The sequence below is a fragment of the Psammomys obesus genome, unplaced genomic scaffold, assembly GCF_907164565.1.
Source record: "Psammomys obesus unplaced genomic scaffold, mPsaObe1.curated_primary_1811, whole genome shotgun sequence".
Taxonomy (NCBI): domain Eukaryota; kingdom Metazoa; phylum Chordata; class Mammalia; order Rodentia; family Muridae; genus Psammomys; species Psammomys obesus.
The window spans coordinates 2,419,172-2,442,012 of NW_026596166.1; the positions used below are offsets into that span (position 1 = coordinate 2,419,172).

General features: G+C 40.3%; 1 protein-coding gene across 1 annotated transcript; it reads right to left on the reverse strand.

Annotated features, from left to right (window-relative positions):
• Positions 1–5,127: 5,127 nt before the first annotated feature.
• On the reverse strand, positions 5,128–20,102 carry Garin2 (golgi associated RAB2 interactor family member 2). Its single transcript, XM_055595517.1, has 6 exons — positions 19,953–20,102; positions 18,580–18,779; positions 16,121–16,664; positions 12,716–12,951; positions 8,028–8,056; positions 5,128–5,192 (listed from the first exon to the last, which is right to left on the reverse strand). The coding sequence occupies exons 1-6, from the start codon at positions 20,100–20,102 to the stop codon at positions 5,128–5,130; spliced, it is 1,224 nt and encodes a 407-aa protein (XP_055451492.1).
• Positions 20,103–22,841: the final 2,739 nt, after the last annotated feature.

Here is a 22,841-nt window from a genome sequence, read left to right on the forward strand (position 1 = left end):
CTCTCTGAACAAGTAACTAGGATTACATAGATAAAAATCAAATAATAGCAGACCACTATTATTTTTTGTTCATATTCACGAAAGTTACATCACCTGCTTTCATCACAAACTCCACCCAACTGTCTACTATTCTTGCAGAAAATCCTTGCCCATTCCTTTCTCATGAGTAATATAGGAATGGCACACTCCCATGCCAAATTACTTTACATCCATAGCTAAGCATTTTTTAATATGGCATTTTGTCAAAAAGTATCATAAGTCCAAATAAGCATTTAAACTCCAAAATTCAAAATTCAGTTGCCTTTGTCTTCATCTTCAGTCTTTCGATAGCTTCAATAGGTTAGTTTAGCCCAAGTTTTCCTTTCAGCAGTTTTTTGTTTGTTTTTTTTTTAAGCAGTGCTGAGAAAACATGTGAGGTAACTGTTGATTTCATGGTGGCCCAGAAGCAAAGAGAAAAGGAGGGAGGGAATATAGAGTCATAATATGCTCTTGAAGCTCACACCCCTATCTTAGTTACTTTTCTATTGCTGTGACAAACACCATGATCAAGGCTACTTAGAAAAGAAAGCATTTAATTGGGCTTATGGTTCCAAGGGGTTAGAGTTCATGATCAACATGACAGGGAGTAGTGTAGAAGGCAGATAGGTAGGCATGTTGCTGGAGCAGTAGCTGAGGGCTTATATCTGATCTGAATGCAACAAGCAGGAGGGAGGAAGAGAGGGGTAGAGAGACGGGGGGAGAGAGAGAGAAAGAGAGAGCTAATTGGGAATGACTTGGACTTTTGAAACCTCCAAGCCAGCTCCTACTAACAACCTTCTCCAAAAGGTCCACACCTAGTCTTTCCCAAACAGTTTTATCAACTGGGGCCAAGCAATCAACCAATACAGGGCAGAGGACAATTCTCATTCAAACCACCACAACCCTCAATGATCTAAGTTTCTTCCACTAAGCCCCACTATCTGAAAGTTGATTACCTCCTAACAATGCTAAAACCTTGGCCCAAGTCTTCAATGCATAGGCCTTTGGTGACCTTTCAAGATCCAAACTACAGAACTTCATTGTTTATTTTAGTGATATATCCTCTAATAATCAACTTGTCAAGGTGTAACTTATATGAAATAAAACATGCCCACTTTTAAATATTTTTATTGACAAATATTTACATGGAGATAAAGCCACTTCAATGATAGGATGTTTCCGTGTCTTCCAAAAATTCCTTTGTACCACTCTGCAGTCATTGCCTTCTTAACCAGCCATGCCCGGGATAGCCACTGACCTAGCTTATAAATTATCTTTCCAAACCTTCTTTTAAATCACATGTGTATTATTTTACTATCTGGCTTCTTTCATTCAACATGTTTCTGTGATTGCTATGTTGAAGCATTTATTAATAGTTTGTTTCTTTTGGTTGCTAAGTGGTGTTGCTGTATGAACATAACCACAATATGTTTAACTACCCATCTGTTGATGGGTAATTGGGTTGTTTCCAAGTTTTTTTCTAATATGAACAAATCACTATGATCACTTGTGTTGTGAGCATTGTTTTAAACTTACGCATATTGTGAACATGCTTTTCATTTTTCTTTGGTCATCTGATAAGAATGTCTTAGTAAGAATCTTCTGAATTATTTTCTAAGGTCCTGTATACCAGCTTTCTGAAGGACTCTTATTAGTGGTAATAACCAGTCATATTTAAGAGTGGTTTCCCTAGTTTGTCACAGATAATCTATATCAAAGAAACAGTTTATAAGGCAAAAGTCATTTCTAAGTTGCAAAGCATTTCTGTGTCCTTCCAATTCTAACACTTCCCAGCAGTGGTCTCTTCTTGATTTCATCGGAATCTTTTCCCTGATGTAGAGATGGGAAAGACATTCTTTCCATCTTTAGAACAGCAGGTAAGGAGGGCAAATCCCCTGGGCTACGAGCCAAGAGAATGGGCAAAGGATTTTACTCTAGAGGAGTACTTTTAAATCGAAATATATGTAAGCTTGTGAGTTACAATTTTCTTTTAGCTTGGCTACAGGCTTCTCATATTCAATGCTATTTCCACCATTTGCTAGGTATTCATATACCTTGAGCAAATATCTTTCAAGCTTCATTTCACCATCTATAACCAGGGGAAACAATAGTATTCTATCGATTCCTGTGCACATCAACTAAGATATTACATGAAAAACATGCTGTAAAATGACCAGCTGGTTCTAAAGCATAATTAAGTGGTAACTTTATTTTTAATGCGTAGGAGTGTTTTGCATGTATTTATATATGCATACTGTATGTGTGCCTGGTGCCCATGGAGGCCAGAAGAGAGTGTCAGATCCTCTGGTACTGAAGTTACAGATGGTTGTTAGTGGCTATGTGGTGCTAGGAACTGAACTCAGGTCCTCTGCAAGAGCAACAAGTGCTCTGACACACACAGCTATCTCTCCAGCCCCTAAGTAGCAACTTTAAAAAATACAAACAGTTCTTCAGGTGGAGACTATCTATAGCTTCCTGGTTTTCCTTTTTTTTGGCTTTTGGGTTACTGGGCATTACAGTCAGGGTCTCGCATATGCCAGGACAGGCAAGTGCTCTACCACTGACCTACATGTCCAGCCCAATAGGTTCCTTTACATGGGGTTTCTTAAAAATCTGTTTGAAAATGACACTCAGTAAATTGTCACTTAGTAATGTATTGCCAAATTATGGGTTCAATAACTACTCCTTTAGCACTAAGTATTCAGCTAGAACACAAATATGTAAAGAACACAATCCTCATCATCAGTGAGCTCCAAAACAATTCAGGAAGCAAAATGAGGCCGGTATTACAATGATGAAAGTAAAATCACAAAGAGGAGAAACTTTTCCCAACAAGCCCAAATCAAAGATGCCTCATAAGCTGAGTTTATAAATACTTATAATTTTGCATAGCTCTTTAGCTTCTTTTAAAATATATATCACAAACAAGGAAAAAACCCACATCTAAAATAGGATTTAGAAACTAGACTGGCATGGATTTGCACTGAGTGATTAGTAGTAGCCTTTATTTCTGCCACATAAAAAAGATATTGCTGTTTTCCTCTTGCAGAGATTCCCTTTTCCTGAGTTGGACTTTGTTTTAAGTTTAGTAGTTTGTACTGATCTGACAAAAAGCACAAAAGTAAGTTTATTTCAGAGGTCTGAATACAAAATATATACTTATATACGAAGTGTCCTGAAAGGTTTTACTTTTAAGTGTAAGACTAAAAATTGATACAAACAAGCAGTTAAAAGGTAAAATTAGAAGTGGAAAGATAGCCTAGCTGTGAAGAGCACTTACTACTATTACACAAAACCTGGGTTCGGTTCCCAGCTCCCTCATGGTGGCTCACCACTGTCCATACAGTACATAGTACTATCTGCTATACTATGCTCTAGTTCCAGGGAATTTGATGCCTTTACCCAACCTACAAAGACATGTACATAGTGCAGACAAAGCACTCATACACATAAAAAGTCTAAAAAATAATATTAAAATGAAAAAATTAAAACCTTGGCATGTAGAACAGTAATAGAGCACTTATGTATAAGGCCCTAGATTTATCCCCAAGAACCACTAAAGATAAAAATAATACTAAAAATAAAAATAACAAAACTATGATGAAGCTTTTCTTCATAACATAAAAAAGTAAAAAATCTATGTACAGGCATGATGGCTCAGATAAAAGAGCTTGCTGGCAAGACTGACAACCAGAGTTCAATCCCCGGGACCACCAGTATAAAGAGAGAAATAACTCCCATGTAGTTGTAGCAGCATGTAATTCTCTTCCAGTGCCACTAATAGACCCCTCTGTTCTGCCTCCTGCTGGAGATGCCAACTGGCCCCTGAGAAGAGTCTAGAGAAGAAGCCACAGCAAAGCCCTCCACAGTTCTACCTCTTTATTTAAAACTCCACCTCCATTGTTACTACAGTAAACATAATGATATTCATGTTAAGAGTCAACTTACTACAGTTTTCTGAGAGTGTCAATGTCTATCATTTAAATCTACAGAGACTTACCATATTAAAAACTCACCTTTAGGTCATCCAACAGGTTTTCCCATTGAATGTGACTTTTTCTCTTTTACTTGTCCTGTGTGCAGTCCCCCTGAGAAAGGGGCAGACAGATGGGGTTCAAGGTTGAGGAAATGAAGAGAATTTGATATGAGAAGAGAGAGCCAGAGGGGAAGAGGAGTAAGAGTGAGGGAAAATGGAAGAGATATTATTAGAGAAGAGGTGGAAAATAAGGAGGGCCAAAGACAAGAGAGAAAAGGGCACACAAGGAGAAAACTTAATTTGGGTCTCAAATTCAAATGATGCTCTAACCACCTCGCCACTTGTCTATGTCCTTTCCAGGGCAGTTCACTGCTGGTTCACAAATGTGGTCCTTTCTGGGGTTTCCCCTCCCATTTATTTTCAGTTTGTGGTTCACAAACAGGGAATGAGCCTGGCTGCTTAGAACTTGATTTGTAATATTGAACAGGAAGATGGGGGAAAAAAAAAAAAGCAGGTGGGGTGGGAAGGAAACTGAGTGCTTTGTATATGATTTTTCCTCTCCAACCTCTGTCTTTGGTCTAGTTCTTTTTCATCTAGGAAAAATACTGTGGCATCGTAGAAAAGCCTACCATTTGGGATCACTATAGAAAGGCTGAGCAGAATGAAGCCTTGAAAGGTAAGAAATTAAAAGTCAAGAAAGGAGAGAGATGGACTCAGGTCCAAAGAGACAGGTCTGGCTTGGGATCTGCCATGTCACTATTTGGCCTTGCTTATAGACACAGTGCATTTGAAGTGCCACTTTCCACAACACGTTGTTCAGAAAGAAGGAATGTAACCTCCTTCCACTGCAGAGGTACGTGGAGATTGTGGAGATGAACCAAATAACTGTTTTCAGCTAGCACCGCCTAGTAGCTGGGAGAGGAAGAATTAGACTAGCTCAGCACCAGGAATCTATTTTCCTTCTTTGGGCTGCCTTATTATTCTGGCTTTACCTAAAAATTAGAATTACAGACACATCTTTAGTCTTTTTTTACTGGATTTAATAGAATGAGGGTTTAGGATGTGGTAGTCTTTGCCTTCTTGAGGCACAGTAATAATGAATGTTAAGAGTTTGTGGAAGGAGAAAACATGATTTAGAGGAGGGTGAAAAGGGGGAAAGAAATGCTAATCAGGGGGAAAACTGAAAAACTAGATAAGCCTAAGTAAGAAAAATGGGAAGACATGGGAGAGGAAAGAAGAAAGAAATGGGAAAGCATGTGAAAGAAAACAAACAGGGAAAATAGTTAATGCTTTGCGCCAACCTGCACGCCACATTGTATATTGTGCCATGTGGACTTTTGCTACTCCTTTGCTGTTTCTGTGTTTAGTCCCTGATGTTCAAGACACCCACTTTAAGGTGCCTGCTAGCCTTACAGAAATGGGCTATCAGCAATACAAGCTATTAGCTTTTAGAATCATAACTGTCAAAATAATAACTGTCAAAAAACTCCTCAGCCCAACAGCCCAGCCATACACAGAGGAAGTTAAATGACACTTTCATGTAATGGAGAAAGTAGGGTTAGAACTAAAGCCTGTGGCCTATGACTCAGCGTCAGTGTTCAACTGCCTTTTTTTCAGCATTTCAATATTCCCTCTGACTCCCTTTTTTAGATTGTTTCATGGACTTATATATCCTAGTCATACTGTCTCCCAAATTGTCCTTGTCTCTTGTTTCTACAGGCAGACTGACAATGATTCTGTGTGTGCACACATGTGTCGTGGCTGCACATGTATGTAAGTGTATGTGTGCATATGTGTACATGTGGAGGCCAGAGAACAACCTCAGGTGTCTCCTGAGGAGATGTCTGCCTTGATTTTGAGACAGCCTCTCATGGCCTGGGTCTTGCAGATTCAGCTAGGCTGATCAGTGGCTGCCGGGATCCTCCAGTCTCTGCCTAGTGCTGGGATTACTAGTATTTACTGCTACAGCCAGCTTTTTATGTGGCTTCTAGGGATTGAACTGATATCCTCATGCTTCAAGTACTTTAGTGCCAGCCTCTGTCAATAGTGACTCTGACTATATATACATATCCTTGTTTTACTTCTGACTGCTTCTGTTAAAGACTGTTTAACATCCCCCACCTTGACTGTTAGGAAAACTTCCTACTTGCTCTTTCTGTGCTCTTTCTGTAACTTCTCTCAGAAATTTAGTCCATAGAGAACCATCTTAAAATCTGATGCGAACATTACCACTTCTCTGTCTTTCAGTGGCTTCTCTTTGGCTAACACAGTCTTACAGCAGTTAACTTGCCTGATATTTTTGTCTAATCTCTCCTGCATCTGCCAAAGTACTTCATATAAAATACATAAGCATCACTAATGTGCTTGTGCAGTTGAAAAACATTGTGTTTATAGAAGACAGTCACATGTCAGATAAAGACAACCATATTAGTACCCTGCATGAACTGGACGCATCCATAGCTGACTAAACCTAGTTCTGTCTCTATCTTTAGTGGCAAGTTGGTGACACTTATTAGCAGACAGGCTGTCATTAGATGGACCTTGCCTTTAGCAACCAAGGAGGATAAAGGCAAGAAGGACACTTGTTTGTGTTACTTGAACAGGCTAACTCTGCAGTTTCTAAAACTTTAGTGTCTTGACCTCTATACAAAATATAGTTAGTGGTGGAAGCTGATGAGTGAAAATTCTACAAACTAAAAGGGAGATCTTGCATTTTCTTATTTGTAATGTGTATGTGTGTGTGTGTGAGAGAGTATATGCCATGTGTGTGCCCATGGAGGCCAGAGGTATCAGAGTTCCTATAGCTTGAATCACAGGCAGTTGTGAGCTGCCTAACCTAGGAACTAGGAATCATACTGGAATCCTCTGAAAGAGTAACAGACATTCTCAACTACTGAGCTGTTTCTCCAGTCCCCATCTTGCATTTTCTTTACAGAAGTGCATTTCTCTATGGTGCTCTCTGGTTCAACACTGTAGTCAGACACAGATCCCACGTTGTGGTGAAGCTCAGTGGGCATTTTAGATACTGATGCCCAACGAGAAAATATAAAAATAAACCCCACTTGTGTAAAACTCTATACTATATTGAGCTGGACAGGTGGCTCAGTGGTTAAGAACTCTTGTTGCTGTTTCAGTTCCCAGCACTCACCTCATGGCTCACAGCTGTTCCAAGGGCATCTGATGCCCTTTTCTGAACTTTCCCAGTATCATGCACACACATGGTGTACATACATTCAAAACATTCAAATACATAAAATAAAATCAACAAATCTTTTTAAAAAAGTTATGTCTACTCAATAATATTCTTTCCCCACCTCCTTTCTTGGTAGAACTGACTCTTTTAAATAGGACTACAAATGTCTTCACATGTCATTTTTTTTCCTCTCCACTTAAACCAAGTTAAATATTCCTCGGTGTTCTTTCCATTGTATATTTTTATGAGTACGATGTAGCCAAGGCTTATTCCAGCTCACAGGTTGGAGAGTGGTAGCTAGAGGTGAGTCAGCAGTCAGCAAAGGGCACAATTTCCTGTTATCCTATATGACAACTTCCTGGTCACACGTTTGTTATTAGAAGTGAAAGATCCTTTAAGACATGGGAATGTGCAGAGAGGAAATCTCCATACCTAAACATTAAACAAGTCACCCTTCAGTGAGTGTTAGGCTAAAGATACTAGTGGGAAGAAAGGGGGAGTTGAGTGATTTTAATTTACCAAAAATATTCTCCAAAAGTACACATGAATAGGAGGTTCTGTTGCTGCTGTGGGTTGGATCCACCTGTAGAGCTCACCTTGGAGAGGGTCATGCCTAATGGATTAGACTCAGGGAACTGGGAAGTCAAATGTGACCCACACATTTGAAAGAGTCTGAAGATGGGCTTGGTAGAGTCTCTCCAGTGTAGTGTTTAGAATGGGAAGGCATCAGAAAGTCGAGCTGGAGCCCTTTATTCCTAACCATTTACTGTTCCAAGAACCCTGAATGACTCTTGTCTTCTGAAGAGCACAATAAAACGTGTCTTGGAATTTGTTCCTTACCTGTAGTGTCTGAATCCGCTCCTGTACTCCTGTGAAAATAAACAGCACATTTCAAAGAGTTGCCACCATGACCACAGATATTTAGAAGAGAATAGCTGGGTCTGAGATAACTAGTCATTTTCCAAATGCATTGTGAGTAGTAATGAGCTGTGCTTAACAAGCCTAGACTGTTATTGATTGTACCAGGGTAAGATTGTTTATTTGCAGGTTATTCAGCTCAGAAAAGCCGCAAAATCAGATTGTAGGTAATAGCATAAAGTCTGCTGTTATTCCATTTCTCACCAGTCACAGGCTGCTGGCATTTCCACCCATTGCTGCCCAGTGCTCCCCTCTTGGTGGGGCGCAGGAGAATCTGTTGAAGAGTTACCCTTAGACTTTCCCTACCTATGTAATCTTATAGAGGCGGTTAGGACTCCTGCAAGGGGTTAGGCAGATACATTCACTTTATGTTCTACAATGGATCTTTCAGGAACTAGACTTAAAGTACTAATTCTCTGGAATTTCCCAAAAAAGGATTCACATAGCTGTGCCAATAGGTCTGATGATTTAGATTGAAGGCAGAGATTAATGACAAAAATTGTCAAGAGACAATACAAAGAGAATGTGCCTTACAAAACAGGTGCAAATTAAAATAGACCTGTTATCCTGGTCAAAACAAAGGGTTACAGCAGCACTTTGTATATGAAAGACTTTCAATGAAGTAAGTTCTTCATCACTCTAAGACCCCCTGTGACAATGGAGAAAAGCTTGGTTCCTTTCTCTTTATTCCACATGGGATAAATTGCTTACTTTGCATTTTAAACAGCAGTGCCCAGAGAAGCACACTATTCAGCAAGGTCACCGTTTAGCTTTTAAAAAATTTTGCACTCCAGAACAAACAATTATAAACTGTCCCTGGAATTAATGGTCTTAGGGGGAAAATAACATATATATAAATAACATCAACAAATCTTTTTAAAAAAGTTATGTCTACTCAATAATATTCTTTCCCCACCTCCTTTCCTCCATATATATATAATGTATTTGTCAACCTCACTTTCCTGCTTGAATCCCACAAATGCCCCTGGAATAAAGAGTAGGGGAATTCCATTCTATTCTTAAAATATTACATCTTTCCTTTGAAATTAGCATTCTCAAATTAGACACTAGCTACTAATTTTTTTCCCAGTGCAAACAGGCAGCAGAAAGGAGCCCATGGCTTTCCAAAACTATTCTTCATACAACTATGTCCCATGGGACAAAACCTCAAGAGGATTACTTAGAATAAAAATTTAGTTTCGTTTTTTTCCCTTATTAATTTCTTCTTAGTAGTTAGTAGATTAATGCATAGAAAGCTAATGGGGAAAGCCTTGAAGAGTTTAAGATTTGCTAAATTACAGTGTCTTTGTATTTTAAAATTCCATTATTTTGCTGCTTATGTAGGAATTCACAGTTCATCATATAGTGGAACTAACAAAACCTGGGACTACAGAGCACTTTTCATACTGTTATCTTTGTAATTTTTATTTTTTACAAAAAAAAAAAAAATTCAAAAACCCAGCTGGGCACTGGTGGCATATCTTTAATCCCAGCATTTGAGAATCAGAGGCAGATGGATCTCTGAGTTTGAGGCCAGTCTGGTCTACATAGGGAGTTCTAGGACAGTCAGGGCTGCATAGTGAGACCTGGTCTCAAAAAAACAAAAAGAGAGAAATGAATGTTCCTTCTCAGCTCCCTTTGGGGCTGGAGAGATGGCTCATGAGTTATGAGCATTGGCTAATTTTTTTTTTTTTTCCCAAAAAACCCAGCACACACATAGAGATTTCACAACCATCTGTAACTCCAGGTCCAGGGAATATGATGCCCTCCATCAAGGGCATTAGCTGTCTCCAGATCCCTCTCATACTCTAGAGAAGGATCCGGGCTGGGTGGGAGTCAGAGGTAGATCTCCAAGTTCGAGGCCAACATGGTCTACAAAGTGAGATCCAGGACAGCCAGAGCTACACAGAGAAACCCTGTCTCAAAAACCAACTAACCAACCAATCAACCAAAAACACAAACAAACAAACAAACAACAAAACAAGGATGCTGGTGAGATGGTTCAGAGGTTATAGGCGCCTGCTGCTAAGCCTGAAAACTTGAGTCTGATCCCCAGAGAGAAGCAATTCCCACAAGTTGTCCTATGACCTGCACACATGCATCCTGATACATTCATTCCTTGTCCCACCCCATAAAAATCATAAGTTTTTATGATTTATAAAAATCATAAGAACTAAGCGATGATGATGATGATGATGATGATGATGATGATGATGATGATGATGATGTGTGTGGTGTGATGAGGTGTGGTGCTGTAGGTCTTTAATCCAGCACTTGAGAGCCAGAGACAGGTAGATTTCTTTTCAGAGCTATGTGGTCTACATAGCAAGTTCCAAGTTGGAGTTGACAGTTTTCCTTTGACTATAAAATACATGTACACATCCTCACCCACACACTAAACAAAAAAAGATAATTGAAAAAAAATTAAAAACTCAAATATTTAGTGAGGGCCCTAAGAGACCTAGACCTATACAAATGGAATTATGAAACCTTCAAGATGGGAAACATCTGTTAGTGTAAAGTTGTACTATTAGCATGTGTGAGTTTCTGCTTCGATCCCCAGCACTCTTTCCCCAAAGATATCAGTACAAAGTTTAACACGTATAAAGTAGATTCAAACTGACCTGAGTTCAAAAGAAGCATGGAGAAGCAAAAGGAAATGTTACAGATTTATTCTGTAACCAACAAAACAAGATGGAAAAATATATGATTTTTAAACTAAAATAAGCTAGAAGAAAAGGAAATTATATCATTGCCTCACTTACACAGGAGAGTTCTCTTTTTTTGTTGTTCATTGAAGCAACAAAAGTAATGTTCAGTGGCAAAGTATGATTCATTTGCTTGATAATATTTACCAGGCACCTCGTATACATTCAGAACAGGGAATAAACAGTAAAAACAATCAAGTTCCTGTCTTTTGAAGTGCTTTATTCTGGTGGAGGAGGCAGATCATAAACAAACAAAATGTATTATGCCAGCTAGGAATGTGCTGTGAATAAATTTGAGATGGTGAGAGGGACAAAGAGAGACAAAGCAGTGATTTAAGGAAGACAAAAAAGAAAAAGTGTGTAGGTGGGTACACTTGGGCCGACAACTAAAGTATGAATCTTTGAGAGAATCTGCCTAATAATTACAAATATCTGCCAATAAATCATTTTGCATAATATTCTTATATAGATATAAGCAAAATGGGAAAAGAAAAATATTATCTTTCTAAGTAACTGATGACAATTCATAAAATTTCCAGTGAAATTGTTTCAAGATAGAAACAGTAACTTGACTTCAGAAGACAGACACACACTTGGAAAATATGCTTTGGGCCTTCAAGATGGCTCAGCACATGCCACCAACCCTAACGATGACCCTTGAGACCTACAAGATGGAAGGAGAGAACCTAGTGACTTCCGTACATTAGCATACAAACACAGAATAAACAAGTGTAAACACAATAAGGGGAAAAAACAAGTTAAGCAGTTTTCAGTTGCTTCTCATTGGATAGCTGTTATACTCATGCTGTGTGTGTGTGGGGGGGGGAGCTTTCCTGCAACCAACTGCCGATCCACACAATAAATCCCCTTGACTTGTAAAAATACATATCAAGGATACAACCAAAAGAGGAAAGTAATTATTGGGGCATAGTGTCTTGAAATTAAAACCTACAGGTGATCCATATGAGCACTAAAGAAGGGCTAATCAGGAAGTCACCTGGGACACAGCATACACTCACTAGGAGAAATAAAGTTTGCAGAACTGAGGACTTACAAGCTAAAAGAGCTCATTACACACACACACACACACACACACACACACACACACACACAATGGGGCTTTATTTCTATAGCAGGATGGGAAGAAGTCACAGTTTGAACATAGCTGATGATTAAAGAATTGATCTTTGTTGTAGCTTACTGTAGATACTTTTTCTTTTTTAAAGACTCGTGTTACTTATTTTTTATTAATTTATTGTTTTTCTTATTTTAAAAATTTGTATATGTGTGTGTTGGGAGAGGGGGGTTGTGCACACATGAATTCAGGTGCCCTCAGAGTCCAGAAGAGGACACTGGACAAGGTTTCACTATGTAACCCTGGCTAGCTTGTTTAGAACAGACAGGATAAGAATGCGGAAGTGGCTGTGGCTCTCTCTGCTCACATTTAGTTTGCAATCGGTTTGCAATAGAGGTATTAATGAAAATAGTTGTTTTCATATAATTGGAAGTACAGAGATGTGTAAGGGATATATAGAGGCTCTGTAGAGGAAAGTGTAGGTAAGTATAGAGATAAAAGTGCCCACCATTTTTCTAGAAGTCAACACTCCAAGCTCCCAAATATGAGCCCTGTGCTTCTGCTTATTTCTTGAAACACATGCTTTTGGCATTAGGCCAACAGCCAGAATACCAGCTGAGTAGCACAAGACACTGGTATGGAAATAAAGATTAGTCAAGGCTGAGCCAAAAATGGATGGCTAAGAGGTGCCTACATCATCATTCTGTCACGTTGTATCTATCTGGGAATCTTCAGAGACAAATGCCTGAGTTGCAGGGAAGCAAGCATACCTCTGTGTACATGGTGTACACCCTAGAATGCCCACAGCACTTTCCCATGCTACTGACCTGGATTCTGTGGCCTTGAGTTGTGCATTTCGAAGATCAGTCATCTTTTCTTCAGAGGTTTTATCTCGCGTTTCATTGGGTATGTTCTCGCTTTTTATAGGCGTCAGAGTTGTCTGAAAACACCTTTCCCCTTGAAAAGTCAGTGTTAGGTTTGAGATGGTAACATGTTTGGGGGATTCTCTGAACTCATTCTTACTCTTTGTATCTCGTAGACACCCATGCTTCAGGATATTTTCCTTGGGAGATAACAAGCAGGGGCAAATCAGATAACAGAAGAACATCATGTAGAAACATTGTTTATGGAGCAGTTTCTGGTCATTTCATCATACTTACTGAGTGCTCACATGTCCAGAGACAGGGAGCAAGGAATAGTGTTGCATGGCTATGGAGAAGAGTCTGGGCAAGTGTGGAGGCTGGTGGCATGGAAACGTGCCTGATGCCTGTGCCACTGTGGCCTGATGCAGAACATTCAGGTCTGAGTGCCATACACCAGCGTCACCTCACACCAGACGGTTAGTGTCTAATGACAACACTTATCTTCAAATTACAGGCTAAGGAAGGTTTTCTAGAAATCTTTTGCCATCCACTCTTCTGTCAGGTTGTTCTTAGGAGCATCTGATAGGTAATGGGGACTTGGGGCTCATAATAATAATGATGATGATGTTTTTCAAGAATTTCAGCCTAATCTAAAATGCAATTCTCTAAAACCCCTCCTGTGCTTTTATTGTCTTTCTGTCATATACCACCTCTCCAGGTCTCTCAGTGATCACATCAGAATGGTCAAAATGCCTCATGTGGGCCTCAGTACAGTCATTCAGAGAATTCCATACCTGTGTCTCTAACATTCTTCATGTCTGCCTTTCTTCCTCCCACAGCCAGTACTGGTCCATTCTAGTACTGTTGGACCTAGAGGCACATTCCTGCAGTTCCAGCAGGAACTGCAAATTCAAGGACAATCTGGACTACTATAGCAAGGTATAAATATGTATCAAAACCAAAACAACAACAAGAAAAAAAACCAAAGAAAGACTATGCAGTAATCTAGTGTCCAAAGAGAAAACTTCATTTTTTTTTTTCTTACAATGAAAATAATGTGGGTTTACTATAGACAACTTAAGAGACTGTAAGGGGAGTCTGGAGAGACAGTGGTTAAGAACACCAGCTGCTATACCAGGGGACCCAGGTTCAATTCTCAGCACCCATATGTGGCTCACAACTGTCTGAAATTCTAGTCCCCCGAGATCCAATGCTCTCTGCTGGCCTCCATAGGCACTGCACAGATGGTGCCTAAACATCCATGCAAGCAAAGTATCCACACACATAAAAAGAAGATCCTTTGAGGAATGAAGTGGAAACTAGGAAATGCTTCCTTGCCTGGCAACACTGCCCAGAAACAATGGCTCCTCTGCCACACTTAATTTCCATCCGACTTTTCACTTTGCGTTTTGAAACTGTCACCTACACTTGTAGTCTAACATTTTACATCTGTGTACTTATTACAGCACTGAGGATTGGTTTTTTTGAGCTGAGGTCTCACAAAGTTCTTAGGCCGGTCTAGAGCTCATCCTGTGGTCTGGGCAGGCCTCGGGCTCACAGGCTTCTGATGCTCTCAGTAGCTGTGGTTACGGCTTGTGCCACCAGGCCTGGGAAAAATTACCATCAGAATTTCCTTCCTGTCACTAAAAACTGTGACAAGCTATTTGGATATTTCCTATTTAAAGTATTTACCTATAGCATAGGAAACAGAATTCAGAGGCGCAAATAAGGTATCGACTGCACATACTCCCTCAATGTAGAGACAAACTGCTCTTCACAGTATGTGTATGTATGTGTGTGCATGCGTGTATATGTGTGTGTGCACGTATATGTTCAAGTGCATGTCCATGTGTGTGCAATGTCCTCGTGGAGGCCAGACATACACATGGGCATCTTCTCTCTCTACCTTATCTTTTGAGATGGTGTTTCTCGATGGGACTTGGTCCTCACTGACTAGGTTAGACAAGCTAGCCAGTGAGCCCTAGGGAGTCTGTCCATCTCTGCATCCTTGGTGCTGGGGTTGCAAGTGTGTGCCACCATGGCCAGCTTTTTATTTGGGTGCCAGGAATCAGACTCAGGTCCTCATTCTTGTGCAGTGAGCAGTTATCAACTGAGCCATCTCCCCAGCCCCTGTTTTTTCTTTTAGTGTGTATGTATCAATGGACTTCTATATCCAAGAGATCATATTTTTCCTCAGTTGTACATTATGAACATCATTTCAGGCCAGGAAACATTTTTGAACAATTTTAACAAGCACACAACACTAATTTGTGTAACAGGCTTTTGATGTGAGCTTGACAGATGCTCTGGGAGCCCCTAAAACAAGATGAGTAAGAATGGGACTTGCTCTTGGTAGTTCTGAGTTGGCCTGGCTGACCTAGGCAGACATTTAGGCTGTTCTCATACTTTCATTACTTTGCTATTATTTACTATTACTTATGAGTGGTTTCCTTTGTGAAATGTCTGTCCTCAACCATCATCTTGTTTGTATCAAGGATCTAGCACAGATTTTTCACTCGTCTTCAAATTGATCTATCTCTATAATCCATCATGCCACCAGATTAATATATTTTAAAATATTTTAATTTCTCTTTCTGTCTCTGTCTCTCTCTCTCTGTGTCTGCTTGTGTTTGTGTGAGAGAGCAGGGTGGGGAGACGTGTTCAGGTGCCTGTGGAGGCTGACAGGGGCATCAGCTCCCTGGAGATGGAGTTATAGGCCATTGTTAACTGTAGGTGTGGGTTCTGGGAACTGAACTTGGGTCTTCTGTAAGAACAGGAAGTGCTTTCTACTGCTGTTCCATCTCTTCAACCTGTAATTTTGATCTAGAAAAAGCTCTGTTACTTAACTCAAAGTTTGCTGAGTCCTCACTTCCTAATGTGGTACTCAGGATTTACGAGTGAATTTCATAGTGCATTCTATTTTTTTCCTTTGGTACTTCCTGGCTTTTTCTAAAGTCATTAACTTTTTTTATGTTCTAATTTCTGCCATCACCTTTTTTCATTGACTTGTCAGTCCATTCTCACATTTAAGTATTCTCTCACCTTAGGAGTGATGACATCACATCTTGCACAGCTTTGGCAGTTCAGCCTGCCATGTATGTAATATATGTAGGTTTAAGGTTCTAACCCAGGCCTTCAGATTCTGACACCCACGTTCTTCCTGTCACACTGCCACTTTCTGACACTGGGAGAATAGTCACTATTTCAGAGAATATCTAATGATTTATACTGGGCTCAGGGATTGAGCCCATTGTTAAAACCATGTTACTGTGAGTTGGTTCTTTAGCATTTCTCATCAGTGTTAACGAAGAATATGGTTTCAGCTCTCATGCTCGATCACTAAAGAATGAAATATTCCACAATACATACCTTTTCCTCCTGCTTGGCCTTTTTTATATCGTCATTTTCAAATACTACTGTGACCCCTGATAGGTTTGTGGACTCTTCAGCTTCTATAACTTCTGTGACTTCTGTGACAATTTTTATATCTGGAACCTCTGTGACCCCATTTTCCGGGATATCTGTGACATCAGTGACATCTGTGATATCAGTGACATCAGTAAATTCTGAGAAGTCTGCACTTTCCATGACGTTACCAGAGTATATGCGCGCCTGCGAGTGAATGGTCTGCAGCTCTGTGAAAGCGGTAATGTCCATGATGTTCATTGAGCCTGTGATGTCTGTGCTGTTTGTTAGTTCTGAGAGGCTTGAGACCTCTGATAGTCTGGAAGTTCTAAATTTCTCCTGACTCAGGAGGGAGATGAGGTCCACCCACTGAGAAAATATGGTGTCCTGTTTATTCACAGGGGCACAGAGCTGTAAATAGTAGGCGCGGCCGTTTATCAGCTTTACTTTGAGGCACATGTTCTTAGCACTGTGCACAGAAAGAGTCACAAACTGCAGAGGGAGAAACCTACAAACAAATGCAAACGAAACATCATACAAAGACCCAGTTGGAGAACTATAAAAACACTTTTACAGCTTGGAGAATGAGACAGTCAATGACCTTGTATCCCAAATAGGTGAGAGTGAAAGCTCCTGAGAGTCATTTCATGTTAATCATGTGTCTAAGACTCTGGTGTTACTAAATGATCAGAATGTCATTTATCGTGAGGAACTGCCCATTCTAATTAATCCTAAAAGTGAGGTGAAGGGCTGGTGAGATGGCTCATGAGGGTAAGATGCCTACAAGCCAAGCTCAATGACCGGAGTTCAATCCCAGGAGCTCACATGGTAAAGAAGGACAGACTGAATCTAAAAATGTTAAGTCTTCAGATACTGGATTTGTGGATACATACACACACACACACACACACACACACACACACACACACACTAAAATAAAAGATAAAATATAATCAGTGTTGAAACTTAGATGTCTAAGGATTGAAATAAAACTACATTGAGATTTCATATCATCCCAGTCAGAATGGTTACTACCATAAAGAAAACAACAGATGCTGGCAATGATGCAGGAGAAAATGGAAAGCTTTATTATGTACTGTTGGCATGAGTGTAAGTTAGTGTAGTCACTATGGAAATGAGTGTGGAGGTTCCTCTTAAAAAGCCAAAACTATCATATGAACTAGCAACACCGCTCCTGGATATGTACATTCAGAGTAATCCAAGTCATCATACAAAAGGGGTACCTGCTTGCCCGTGGTTTTTAGGGCACTGGTCACAACAGGCAAGTTACAGAATCAGACCAAGGACCACCCACAGATGGATAGATTAAAAAAAGGTATATACATGCAATGAAGCTTTATTCATCCATAAAGAATAATGCCATGTTATCTGCAGGAAAATATCCAAAACTAGAGCATGTTAAATGAACTAAGCCAGATTCAGAAAGACCAAAGTAACATGTCTTCTCTCATGAGGAATATGGATTTTTAAAAGGAAGGTGGGGAGGTAAAGTACTTGCTATGTAAGCCTGATGACCTAATTTTGGATTCTCAGAACAGATAAAAGCCAGGCACAGTATTTCAAGTATCTGTAATCATAGCTTGCCCTTACTGGGAAATGGCAAGCGGAGAAAGGAAAATCCCTGGATGCTCCTGGAGTAGCTAGTGCTGTGTACACAGCAGTGAGCAAGGGGGATCCTGTCTCTGAGCAAGGTAGAAGGTTGATGACTGACACCTGAGGTTGCCCTCTGATGTCAACATGTATGCCATGACACCCATGACACAGACTCTCTCTTTTACACACACACACACAGACGTGATTACACAGACATAACAGTCATGAAAGGAAAAGAGGACTATATGAGAAAGAAGCCCAATGTTATGGGGTTGGGGGACAAAAGAGGATATAATAAAGGAAGAATATGGTCAAGGTACTTAATGCACATATATGAAAATAAACATACATTTTATATGTATATGTTTCAAAATATCATAATGAAGCCCATTATTTTGTACAACAAATATATATAGTGATAAAGTTGTCTAAAAATGAGGCCTAAATTAAGTTTCTTGCTCAAGATCATAGACCAAGTTAGTGGCTGAGATGAGGTCAGAAAGAACTCTGACACAAGTGAGGGTATGATGGGGAGGAAAAACATGTTCTTGAGAGGCAGTCTATTGACTCTCCAGTGCTCATTACTTTGTTTTTTTGTTTTTTTTTTTTTAAACTTAATTGTCATTTTGAGTGGCATAGTCATAAAGCATTGTTTGGATGCTCTTAGAGACACCCTGAGTCATTTGAGAAAGTCATGCACCGGAAGTGCTCCTCGGGAACACTTGCCATCAGCATTTTCACTTTCAGCCCTATGGGAGAGAGAGGGAGAGCACGAGAGAGATTACTGTCCTCCTGCCCTTGTAACTCACCTGGTGAGCACCAGATTCTCTGTAGGGGGATACGCCAGGAGGCTTTTAAAGAGGGGCTCTGGTTCTTTTTGAGCTTCTGGAGTCAGATGTGCAAGCAGCATCACATTGGGGGTCTTGAACATGGGATTGGAAGAACAGATGCCTACGGTCACCCAGTTTGCTCGGTTATGCACATAAATAGATTCACCTCTCCGATTGACCTGATTGTAGAGAACAGCAAAGGAGTTTCTTGGTAAAAAGGCATGGATCTACCACCCTTGCTTGCTAGAGCAGTATAAGGAAGGTCAGAAAACAAGGGGGGAAATGAACCATGGCACCTCTAGTCCCTTTCAGAACATGTAAGATTTATTTTAGTTCATAGCTTTTCTGAGGTGGTTGTCTACCTGGCTCTAGGGACTGAAACCAAGGCTTTGTGCATTTTAGGCAAGGTTCTTCCTTTGAGATCATCTCCAGCCCTAGGTTTTTTTCTTTAAAAAAAAAAATCCAAGCCCACGGGGTCCTGCAGAGACTGATGCACTAACCAAGGACCATGCATGGAGAGGACCTGGACCCCCTGCTGAGATGTAACTGATTGTCAGCTCAGTCTCCATGTGGGTTCCTGAGTAAGGGGAGCAGGGGCTGCCTCTGTCATGAACTTTGTTGCCGGCTCTTTGATCACTTTCTCCTGTCGATGTGGCCTTACAGCCTACAGAGAAAGAGGATCCAGGCAGTCCTGATGAGACTTGATAAGCTAGGGGTAGATGGCAGAGGAGGAGAACTCTCCTTTTCAGTGGACTAGGGTTAGGGGATAGAGGGGAAGAAGGAGGGAGGAAGGGTGGAACTGGGAGGAGTTGAGGGCGGGAGCTACAATCAGATATACAATGAATAAATTGTAAAAAGTTAAAAAATTAAAAAATATATATAGGTCAAGGGGCTAGAGAGATAGCTCAGCTTTTAAGAGCACTTGCTGTTCTTACAGAGGACTTGGGTTCAATTACCAGCATCTACATGGTACCTCACAACCAAACATACATGCACGAAAAACATGAAATAAATACATGTAATTTGAAAAAATAAAACTCCAAGAAATAAATGATCTGAATACATTCCTGTGATAGTATGTTCTAAAAATCATTTTGTGTAACATTAAGATTATATTAGAATGACAATTATAGTAGAATTGGGACAGAATTCTTGCCTACGGGTTTGTTGGAAATATCTAAAGTGAATTTCCCTGCAATACTCATTATTTTGGGCTGTTTAAAGTTACAAAACTGTTCCCTTTAGTAATATCCTACTGTCCCTCATCACATTCAAACAATTCTCAACATTTCACTGTCTTTGAGAAATATGGACGTTACTATAACCTAATTGAGAGTGTAAGCACTTTTTACCTGAGTAAAATTGCTCTCCAATATGGGAGGAGCTAGAAAAGGTGCATACTCTCCTCTATCCAATATATTCCTAAGATGTCCTAGACTGTGAGACTGTGGGATGTAGAGGGCATCTTGCTCATCCACTGAGTTCTTGTTCTTCTTCATCATGCTGACATGAAACATCAGAAAAGTGAGAGAATGGAAAACAAATTAATGAATACACAGAGAAGGTCATAGTTACACTGCCTCTTTTACCTATTAACCGAGAAAGTTTTTTTTTATCAAATCTGTAATACACTTGACTCCATATGCCAGGCATTATAGGTACATACAAAGTGGCAGTTTACACTTCAGGGGGTGACAGACAGTAAACAGAAAAGTTGTCTGGGAGTACAGACACCAGCCATACAGAGTGACAGGATGTGTAGCTGGAAATACTTACTAGGGCGGGAAGGAAGGCAGCACATGCCTCCTACCACAAACCACTATTTTCTATCCTCCTAATTAATCAATCATGGGGGATCACATGCCCATTTGTGTAAAGCTGTCAAAAGTGCGTTAAAGGGCACTTCCATACCTCACTTGTGACTGAGCCTCAGCTCTTGTTATGGAGGTAAACAGTGACATGTAATCAGTGACAGTTCATGCCCTGATACATAACTTGGGCTCTCCTTCTCTGAAGACAGCTTCAACAGAAAACAATGATTCTATGCTACTGATTTCACCTTTTGTCCACCATCAAAAATGATTGTAAGAAGGGAAGAAGCAGAACCCACGAATTTATGTGGACATGCATTCAAAAGATTATTCTTTCTACTGAAATACACATTTCTGTGAAGAATTTATGCAAAGGGTCCAAAGCTAAAAGACAGTAGCCATCACTGAGCATTAAGGAAATGTAAGTCACAACCACAATCATTCCTCAGAGACTCCCTTTCTTCAGAGTCCAAGAAAAACGGTAAATCCTAAGGTTATTTCAGCAAGCCTCCAGTCAGGGCTCCAGCTTTCCTGCGCACATGGCCTGGGCCACAGCAAGCTGTGCAATTCCACTTCTTAGCACAGTTTTCCCTGTCAGCTTCCTACTTAGCAACTCAGTGGCTCCATTTGTAGTTTCTTAAAATATGCTCACAGTGAAGATAAAATCAGTCACGATGAGCCAGAGAGTGAAGAGACTGAAAGATTGAAATAGCCCAGAAATTAACCACCTAGCTATGGTGCAGCACAAACATCAGTCCGTAGAAACTAAAGTGTGAAAAACAAGATTCCCAAAAAGTGTATTCAAGGGGGTGGGGGAATCAAAGACAGATCCGGGTGTACACCTTTACTCCCAGAACTCTGGGAAGAAGAGGCAAATAGATCTCTATGAGTTTGAGGCCAGCCTAGTCTACCAAGGTCTACAAAGTGAGCCCAGGATGGCCAAGGCTACACAGAGAAACCCTGTCTCAACAAACAAACAAACAAACAAACAAACAAACAAACAAAAAGCCACGACAACCCCCACCATTACTTAAAATAGAGATGATGAAAAATAAAATTAATTAGTGCTTCTATGGACTAAGTAATAAAAATTTTGCATGCCCCAACTCATTTAAACATTTAATTTGAACTATACTCATAGAGCATACAGCTAAGGCTCAGAAAGGGAAAGTAACTTTGCCATCATCACACAGTTTGCATCTAATAAACAAGGATTCAGACCCTCCTATTCTGACTAGAGGATCTCATGGCTGTTGCCTAATGTGAAATCTGTCCTTATGTGCTTGGAAAGATAGGTGTTGGCGTGGCAATAGTGAGAGGGCTTGGGATAATGGGAAGAAAAGAAAAGGGCAGGAGAAAAATAATACAGAAAATATCCCTCTCCCTTCTCTTCCTAAACAATTTGGTCCTGATGCTTTGGCAGGACAGAGAAGAGGTGGGAATGCCCAAAGGAGGCAGGACAGCTTCTGTTGATTACTATCACCACCTGTCAGCCCAGGCTGTCTTATCAGTTCACATGCCTCTACTACAGAAGCTTGCAAAGGCGCTGATGAGATGGTTCAGTGGGTAAAGGCACTTACTGCCACCATGGCAACCTGAGTTTCTCCTCAGAACCCACCTGGTAGAAGGAGAGAACCAACAATTAGTAGTCCTCTGGCTTTCCATACACATAAATATAATACACATTTTAGACCATTGTAGAAAGTATCCTGGCACATGGAATCCTCAGGAGAGAGGGTGGTAGGTAGAAGGGAAAGGAGGAGAGAACAGAAAGGAGGAAAGGCCCAGAGCAATGTGACCCTGCAGCCGTCCATAGTCTCATCTGGAAGGACTGTCAAATCTTACCTCACCTCAAGGCCAAGCCACAGTCCTGTGATGGGAATGAAGTTTGTAACTCACTTCAGTTTGAGCTTCCTCCTTTTCATGATGAAGCTTTTGTGACAGAAACAAATACAGGAAAACAAGGTATTATACAGAGGGTGCCAATTTCCTTCCTTTAGTTTTTAAGCATATGTTGAGATCTAAGTCTTAGAGTATTATAACTATGACAGATGGGTTTTATGGTTTGGGTGTTAAGTGCCCTCAATGGGATCATGTTTTAAAGGCTTAAAGATTGGATCATGAGAGAGTCAATGTAATCAGTGAGTTCATCTACCAGTGGATTCATAATTTGGTGGCATTACTGTGAAGTAGTGACAACTTTTAGGAGTAGGGCCAGCTAGATGGTGTAGATCTCAGGGAGTGTGTTAGGGAGTTCTTGACCCGGGGTCCTTCCCCTTTCTCTTTCTCATTCTCTTTCTCTTTTTCCTCAGCCACCATGAAAGTTGAGCATCTTTACTCTGTTACTACTACTTCGTCTGGGCATCATCAGAATAGGCTGCTTAATCCAGCCGCTGCTGCTGTTTCTCATTCACCGTGGTTGTCTTTGCA